At 34.1% G+C, this 9279-nt stretch overlaps 1 protein-coding gene across 1 annotated transcript; it reads right to left on the reverse strand.

The window, feature by feature from the left end:
• Nucleotides 1-3785: 3785 nt before the first annotated feature.
• Nucleotides 3786-5715, reverse strand: LOC131031320 (nuclear transport factor 2-like). Its single transcript, XM_059210430.1, has 9 exons — nucleotides 5674-5715; nucleotides 5432-5569; nucleotides 4948-5236; nucleotides 4707-4903; nucleotides 4477-4618; nucleotides 4266-4387; nucleotides 4127-4192; nucleotides 3981-4047; nucleotides 3786-3868 (listed from the first exon to the last, which is right to left on the reverse strand). The coding sequence occupies exons 1-9, from the start codon at nucleotides 5713-5715 to the stop codon at nucleotides 3786-3788; spliced, it is 1146 nt and encodes a 381-aa protein (XP_059066413.1).
• Nucleotides 5716-9279: the final 3564 nt, after the last annotated feature.

The raw sequence follows: 9279 nt of genomic DNA on the forward strand, positions 1-9279 counted from the left end.
TAGGTTGGCATAGATAACCATTTTTTGTTCAAAGATATTCCCAAAGGAGTATCTCTTCCAACCCTTAAATTTAATCCTTAAGAGTTTTAGTTTTTGAACCACATGATACATGGGGGTAGAATTAATTGGAACATTCCACCATTACTTGACCATGGATCTAAAATCTGAATGAATAGATCACATGATCTCATATCTAAAGAGGTAGGGTTTTCTCCTTCCAATATCATCTGAAGACAAGATAATTATGTTATGATCAGAGCTAGATTTAGGGAAAGACCACATGGAAGGGGGGTTAATATCTTTCCACTTACTCAAAACCAAAATCCTATGCAATCTAACCTAAATGAGATTTTGTGCATGTCTTCTTTTTGATCAAGTGAATTTGGAGCCAGCTAGGTGAACATCCATTATCCCCACCATAGAAATAAAGTCCACAAGATCATTCATTCTATTAGATTAATCTTCAGTACCTCCAAATTTCTTTGAGGGGTACAAGGAAGAATTAAAATCTCCAGCACCATCCATAAATATGTAGATGAATTGAGGATGAAGTTTGCTAGAAAGGACCAGAGGCTAGCCCTTGGGGATTTGGCATTGGGAGCATAAACATTTAGGAGATACCACTCAAAGTGGGATCTTAAATCTTTAATCCTAAAAATAAGACAATTTTTGGCAGAATGGATCAGAGTGCCATTAAAAGAGGCTGGGTTCCACAAAGTAGCAATATCACCAAATGATCCATCAACATCACTGACAAGGAAGGTAACAGGAGGATATAAAGACTTAGCTACCTTCAGTAAAATTTCAGATCTCATGTTCAGTTCCTATAGTAGAAGAATATCCTCTTTTTGTTCCATTAACATTCACTTCAACATGTTTTTCTTTATAGGGCTATTCAATCCCTTCACATTCTAGGACATAATCTTCATTTGAAATGGTAGCAAATGATCTACTCATCCTTGAGTAGATCATGCATCCCCTCTCTAAGGGGTGTAGGTTAGTTATTTTTTTTCTTATGTTCTGAGAGACTATCTAGGGTCCTCTATCTTCCATTAGAAACCTCTCTTGTTGTATCCTTGTTTCTATATTAAATCTACGATGGCATTCCAGCTTTTTTCTCTCCACATACATCTTCTTTCTTTTATTTTTGTTCTTATCATCGACTTGAGTCCAATCTAAATTATCATTTTCTTCATTAGCAATAATATTTATTACCTTACTAGGTGGGGGTAGAAGAAAACCCCATAAAATATAGGTTTTCTTTCAAATTGACAAAACTAGCCCCTTGTTTCTCCTTAGGGGTTCTAATCATATTTTCTATGTTAATATTCTCTTTATTAGGGTTTATGTGGCTTATCACAATTTCCACTTCAAAATCTTTCTGACATACTCTAGAAGTAGTCTAACAAGGTTGTGGAGTATGGTTGTGTCCCAAGTCCACCACCATATCCATGCCCAAAGATCAACTACACAATGTACTATCCATGCAGCTAGGTTCAGGAGGAATGTTCATGCTTGGAAGAGGTTTCGGAACCAAGGTCAAAATATGCTCCAATGCTAACAAAGAAGTTGTCAGATAATCAAGTTGCTTTTTATTATCCTTGGCTAAATTTCACTCAGTCTCAATCGTTGAAGGGGTAGGAGGCATTGTAGGACCCATAGTTGGATGAGTGATTGAAACCCTCAGTATATCAATAGAATGAAAAGAGGGATCATTGGACAACTGCTACTTTGTAACAGGTTGTTTCTTACATTCAAAGCTAAGATGACCATATCTCCTACAAGATTGACAGAAGGTTTTAGCACTTTCGTACTCAATGGGTTGGGCGCAAGAGCCAAGCCTAGATAGGAGCATAACTTGACTCAGTAGCATAATGCTAATAGCCACATCAACACAGATTCTAGCATAAAGGAGCCTAACAATGTATTGTGTGATTTTATCCACAACTAAGAATTTGGCAAAGATGTTAGAAATTTCCCTTTAAAGGTGTCAACAATCCCTTTAAAACCTCCCAAAGGTAACCCAAGGAGCCGGATCCAAGTAGGAGCAACCATCCCCAGATCTTTCCAGGGGTCAAGGCTATGCTTCCATTTGCATAAGGATAACAAATTGTTACTACCATAAGACCATGACCCCTCTGTAAGGATTTTGACCAAATCCTCCTAGTTAACACGCTATAGACAATTTCTTAACATGGTCAATAGAAGGTTAGAAGGGCAAAAAATTACCAACAAAAGAGAGGTTGAGCTCAGTAATAGCTGTATTCAGCAACACATCAAGAATCTTTACTTGTTGGTACTTCACCACACACTCAACTTGAAGTAAGACATTTTTCCTTAACCAAAGAGTCAACTTTTTGAATGTGCCCAAAAGAAACATCTAAGATCACTTGTTCATGGGCCCTGCGAGATGGGGGTTCCCACAAGGGGGTCCACTCTGCAACACCCATCAAAAACAACACAGGAAGAAAAGCGACAAAGACCCTCATCGACAAGGAAGTGATAGCAGGGCTAGTTGATTTTTTCATCTTTAGTTTTAGCAATGGGAGAGTTTTTTTTCCATGAGATTTCTTTGAGTTTTTGGTTGAATTTTCAATTATGATTTTTTCATTTAATAAATTATTCCCAATTTTAAGGATTGATCTCATTGTTTTGGGGTAGAATTTTAATTACTAGTTTGTGATTTTGCATGATACAAGTTCTTTGAGAGAAAAAAAATTATTAAATAGATACATATGGTCTTCTTTTGAAGATATGTAAATCATGTCATCATGATGAGTTCTTTAGTTGTAGATTTAGTATTGATGTGGTAGTTTTGCTAAATGAGATTTTCTATCTTTTTGCTTTCTATATCATATGAATTTTTATACAATAATAGATTCCTTGACCACTTTGAAATATTTTTTGAGAATGATAATTACATTAACATGGGCCAACAAGAGATTCCTCCAATGACCTTCCATTAATTTTTACCTTTAATTAGAATATCTCTTCTTCCATTTATTTAAAAAATACTCAATTTTTAAAGTATTGATATCTATTATATCTAACACACTTATTTTGGTAACTTTTAACTTATTTGAAAATTTTAGTTATATTTTATTCTTCTAAAAAATAGACCAAATCAAGAGTAGGAATTTAAAAAAACTAAACTACAAGAAAAAGATTAAAAATATGATGATGAACCAAATTACTATAATGAGCATTAGAACATTCTAGGCCATACCCTCTCTCTCTATATATATCCTTTTGAATGGAGGAATTGTACCTTTTCAAAGGAGAAGGAAATTGTAAAGATAGATAGTGATAGTGAAATTTTGTGTATTTAAAGAAATTTAATGAGATATATGAGATTAATATATTAGAGATAAGGGTAGAAAAAGGAGGATTGTGAGATATTCAAAAAGTAGGAAGAGAGTTATCTCATCACTAACAAAAAGTAAGTTGAAATTATAGCAAATTTACTATCTTTGAGAAAGATAAAGTTAATTTATATTATATTTTTATACCATTAGAGAATTTTTTCATTCTAGATTCCATTTATAGAACTCTAGGTATTCAAGATGATAATGTTATGTTAGAACCTTTAGAGATGAATATTAAAAGTGTTATAGGAATACAAAACTATATTTACATTTAGATTGAATTATAACAGAGTCTTAGAAATTTCAAATCAGCAATAGAAGCGTTTGGCTTCCAGGTTATACCAAGTATAGATTAAAAACATATACTTGGTCTATGACGATTAGACCAAGTATTACATTTGAAGCTCCCAAAAATACAAGTTAAAAATTTCTGGGCACATTTCTTGAATAGCCATTGCGTCCTTGACGATTATCTCCTCTCTTTCCGCCATTTGGAATATTCTCTTTCCATGGTAGAAAACAATCAGTATGAGCAAAGAAAATCAGTAATATTTGAAGACTATATTACATTATATGAATAAATAATAATAACTTAATGAAGGCCATGTGAAATACCTCTATAACCAGAAAACTTTTTCTTTTCAACATATACCCGACGCCCAGAGATGACAATAGGAGATGCCTGCTCACCAAATATAAATAGAAATTTTATGAGTATAAAGATAGATTAAATATCTAATAATACGATTTAAACTAAGTACCTTTATAGCACTCTCCACAGAAGTTGATGATAGGAACTCAATGAAACCATAGCAAAAGCTTTTTTCCTGCATTATAATATTTAAACATTACAGAAGAAAAAAAAAGAAAAACAAGAGAGATTTGTTTTCAAAAACATACCTTGTTGGTTCTAATTTGAATTCCACCAGGCTTTATAGAACCATATTTTTTAAACTCTTCTTCAAGCAAAGTAATTGTAACATTCCATGGCAAACTTCTAATATATATTGATTTCTCATTGACTGAAAGTCACATGCAATTGGAAGGTTAGTGAAAATTGAAGAACCCAAAAGACAGAATTAAACAAGGGTGAAGGAAAGATTATGCTAACCTGGGGCTTTTCCAGATATGTCAGTAGAATTAGGATCCAAGGATTGTGATGTTGAAGATACATTTCCTTTCACTCCATTATTTATTGGAAATTTCACCACAACAGTTGGCCTTTGAATAGGACGCGGGTTCTCATTCATAAGCTTTAACGTTCAAAAAAAACAAATATCGTGAACATCATATTCTACAAATGCTCAATGAAGGAAAGAACTTTGAAATGTTTATACTTACAACTGATAGAAAACTCCTTTTTGGTTTTTCTTCTGGTTGTGGAATAGTTCTCTCAATAGCCTTCATCTGTTGCTCATTCTTGACAGTTTCAGTAGCTTGTTTCTTTTCCAATTTAGACGGCTGTGATTCAAATCCTTGTATTTCTTGTGCAGGAACTTGCTCTGCTAAGATACAGAAAGAGAGAATCAAAGAAGACTCTACATACAGAAATACTGAAAGATAGAAGAAGATACCACTTTACCTTCCTGCAAAGGCTTATCAAAAAAACCATTTGCCAACATAGTTTTTTCTTCTAAATATTCATGGGGTTCTTCCAAATACCGAAATGCATCGTTGAAAATAAAAAAGCCTCTCTCCTGTGGTGCTAAGAAGAAAGACTGGGTAAATTTTCTTTCGACACTGTCGTGCCCTAATATAGCCCCAGTTACCAGGATGATAAAAGATTCGTTAAAAGCTTCTTGAGAATCCACAGTTCCTATTTTAAACTCATTTCCCTCATTGTGCAGGGACACTATGTTGTTTTTTATAGCCTGTCAGAAACAATTAACCAGGATAACAAAAAAATTATGTCTGGAAATTTGATCGAATAAAGAAATATAAACTTAAACCAACGATGAAAATTGAAATTTGAAAGTATCTTGTAATTGTATGGTAAAATATCTTCCAACGTGAATTTGTATGATTTAAACTGTTATATACTGAATCTACTGCAAAATTTGACTTACTTCTAGGGCTTTTACATGCCCCAATTGACCGTTGGTTTCAGGGCGCGTGATAGTGCTGCAATCTTTGTAAAAGTGATATAGCTTTTCGGGACAGTTATTTAGAACACAGTAATACTGGTTCACAAATTCGTTTGCAACCTGCCAAACCAAAAGTATCAGTAATTCAGAATTACTTGTATTGATAAAATAAGCCAAACCCAAACTCACTTTATAAAAATAATAAGATTGTATGGTATTCAGACCTCAGAGGCAGTAAATTCTCTTTCTAACTGCTGGGATTCCATCCTTCTGCATTGCAATTGATTATCAGTTGTATGTTAAAGTATGTTGAATCTCCTAATTATCCCAATCACAAGTCCAGGAAAATTTGGAAAATAAGGAAAAAAAATATATATAAACATAATTCCAGTTGCAGACCTTGTATGGATTTTAACTTTAAAGAGTCGATTTTCTGTGAATGTGAATACGTGCCACAGGTTTTCAATTCTCAACTGATTTAGTGGACTGAATTGAAATATTTTGCTCACAAACGCAGAGTAGAGGACGAGTTGATTTCCTTTTCTATTGGTTTCCAATATATATTTATAAGGCATAACAGGCGTGTCTTTTCACTAAGAGAATCAAAACTATTTGAAGTTTGTGGTTTTAATGGTCATTCCAAAATTACGAACGTATAAGTAAAAATGAAGTTAGATTAGTTAATTTATAGTGATAATTGAAAGATAAAATGGTAAGAGAGTAATTGCAAAGTAGATCTAATGATCCGTCGAAGGAAAATATGTAACTTAATTTCGTTCTGTCTCAGACTTTGGATAGACATGTAGCTTTTTCTTAGTCGGATTGGGTGTAGGGCATTTCCGTCTAAGACATAGTTGTAATTTTTTTTTCATGCGAGTTTCTACTTTCCATTGAATTTCAAGGGCTAGTGGTGTTTGTATATATTAAAGAGATTATTGAACAAGAAATTAAGATTCTTATAATGAGTGTCTTAATAGAATCAATTTTGTAGTTTTCCTAATAATTAATTGTTAACGTTCTAGAAATTGATTTTGATGTTAAATTTTATTTTTGGTAAGTCTTTTCTTCAAAATGTTCTTATATAAATGCTTCTTGAAGTGCTATAATGATAAGATGTTCTAGGAGCTAGTTAATGTCCAAATGAATGTCCTTCAATATTAAGACAAGGAAATTCTCTCTTTAATGTACACATAGTCATCTTGCAATAATGATTAAAAAATTATATGAGTCAAGAATTTAGTGGTCAAATTTGCATCCATAGTATGATTTCCATGCTTATTAAAATGAATAAATGCATATAATAGGTAGATTCCAAGGTAGGCATCAAATGAGTGGAAATCAAACTCAATAGTGAGATGAATTTGGGAATACATTTAAAAATAGGTTGTATATGTTAAATATCAAGAAAAGTATAAGGAAATTGAGTAAATGAAGGTGGGTGGACATCATTGAGTGAAACAAACTTAACACAAATGTGTGGCATCTATCACTAAGTAATTTCATTAAGAAATTATTTTAAAATAAACCAAAAAATAAACAGGAACTAACATTAATATGAGAATTTAACCATTAAAGTCTTATCGCACTTTGAGGTGCACATAAATATTGAAATGGTCATCTATCTCATAGTATATAAGCACTCGCAAACATGGATGTAGATTGAATATTTAGACATAACGATGATATTAGTCTGCATAAATCAACACTAAGTAAGTTTGTGTGCTCATCAATGGAATACCAATGGAGGATTCATCATCTAGTTATCAAAATTCAAATTCTCTAAGGTTGTTGCAATGATGGTAGTGGGAGTGCTTGTGTAGTCTTTGACTGTGCTAGTGATGATTTTGATCGTGCTACAATGAAGAATTCACATTCTTCCCAGGTCCTAGATTCCTTGTTGTCTCTTCATATTGTTACTAAGAATGTGCATTCTCCTTGTGTGGCTCTAGATATTTCTTTGGAGGGTTCCAGTAATTTGATTCTTCCTCCCGTGGCTCTTGAAAAAATCATCGACAACTAAAAATGGTCAAATATTCTTTGTTCTTTCCTTAAAGGTGTGATCTCTTCTCTGATGTTGAACTTTGTAGATCATGGCTCTCAGACCTTTTCTATTTGTGTCATGAACAAATCACTTATGGGCAAGTTTGTTGAGCCACAATCAACTATTCAGTTGATTTGTCTTGGGCTACAAGAAAAAGGAAGAAGAAAGGCCAAGTGGATGTGGTAGCTATGGTGATAGGTTTCTTTCATTTTTCCTTTACTTGTGAATAATTTTTTTCTATTCTTTATAGTGGTCCTTGGAGGTTGGGGCATTCCTTGTTTTCTCTTAAACATTGGGAACCTAAGTTTAACTGTACTTGTGCAGTATTTGACTATGCTAGTAATGATTTTGATCCTACTACAGGGAAGAATTCATATTCTTCCAAGGTCCTAGATGCTTTGTTGTCTCTTCATATTGTTACTAAGAATATGCATTCTCCTTGTGTGGGTCTAGATATTTCTCTAGAGGGTTCTAGTAACTTGATTCTCCCACCTATGGTTCCTGAAAAAATCATCGACAACAAAAAATGGTCAAAGGTTTTTTGTTCTTTCCTTAAAGGTATGATCTCTTCCCTTATCATGTCTCTGAGACCTTTTCTATTTCCATCATGGACAACTTACTTGTGGGCAATTTTGTTGGGCCTCGATCAACTATTTAGTCGATCTGTCGTTGGGTTACAAGAAAAGGGAAGAAGAAAGGCCAAGTGGATGTGGTAGCTATGGTGAGAGGTTTCTTTCATTTTGCCTTTACTTGTGAAGAAGACTATTTTTCTATTCTTTCTAGTGGCCCTTGGAGGTTGGGGCATTCCTCATTGGCTCTTAAACATTGGGAACCTAGCTTTAACCCTAAAGATTGGTCATGCTATGTTGCTCATATTCGGGTGAGACTTTTGGGGCTCCCCCTTGAATTTTGGGATGAAGAAATAGTTTGTGGCTTGGATTCGTTCTCTTAGGAGTTTATTTCACTAGATCCCATGACTACATAGAAAAGCAAGCTGGTGTATGCTCGTATATATGTAAACATTAAACATTTGACCAAGTTGTCAATGCAAATCTGCATTAACTCTAAACTTGGCACTTCAGAGGAAGCTTGTATGAAATTTGAATCCATTCCCTTTCATTGATTCCATTGTGAGAAATTGGACCATTGGGTCAAGAATTGCCCAGTTAAATCTACAAATGTGGAGGAAGAAGGATTCTTTGGTTGCTTGGTTTGATACTCAGGAGGCTACCCCTTCCTTTCATAGCTCAGATGTCGCCCCTAACATGGTGTTCTCTATTCCTTGTTTGGAATCTCCGAGTGTTGAAGCCAATGATTTAGTAGTGAATATTTTGAAAGGCTCAGGGGACAACTCTCTTTCCACTTTTTTTATGTTTCTACGATGGATAATCTTTCTCTTGATGATGATGCTTCCCTCTCTAGTTCTTAGATTCCTATGGTTTCGAAGGAGGATGCGGTGTTTCATTTGGTGCTTGATATTCCTTTTGAGATTGTGGATGAAGAGCCTTTTACAAAGGTCAAAACAAAAAAATATTGCAAGGATTCTCCTCAATCTAATCCTATCGGCATTAAGACTAGGAACCGATAGGAAGTGGATTGTGGTTCTAAATCCAAGTACCCGAGTAGATTGTCAAGGATTTAGAGTAGGGATAGGCAAATTAAGTTTGATATTGTTGAAGGGATAAAACATACTCTCGTTGAGATTGGCCTTTCAGTAACCCCTCTTAGATCTAAATGGATGTTATTTTATACAACATGAAGAGGCTTAATGACCCCCATAAACATGATA

This window comes from Cryptomeria japonica, chromosome 8 (assembly GCF_030272615.1).
Source record: "Cryptomeria japonica chromosome 8, Sugi_1.0, whole genome shotgun sequence".
In the NCBI taxonomy this organism is placed as follows: Eukaryota; Viridiplantae; Streptophyta; class Pinopsida; order Cupressales; family Cupressaceae; genus Cryptomeria; species Cryptomeria japonica.

Coding starts and splice junctions, on each gene's coding strand:
- LOC131031320 (XM_059210430.1), bottom strand. CDS start 5,715: ATGGAATCCCAGCAGTTAGAAAGAGAATTTACTGCCTCTGAG. Junction 4,904..4,947: donor TGATAAGCCTTTGCAGGAAG/GTAAAGTGGTAT, acceptor TTCTGTATGTAG/AGTCTTCTTTGATTCTCTCT. Junction 4,048..4,126: donor CTGTGGAGAGTGCTATAAAG/GTACTTAGTTTA, acceptor TTTGGTGAGCAG/GCATCTCCTATTGTCATCTC.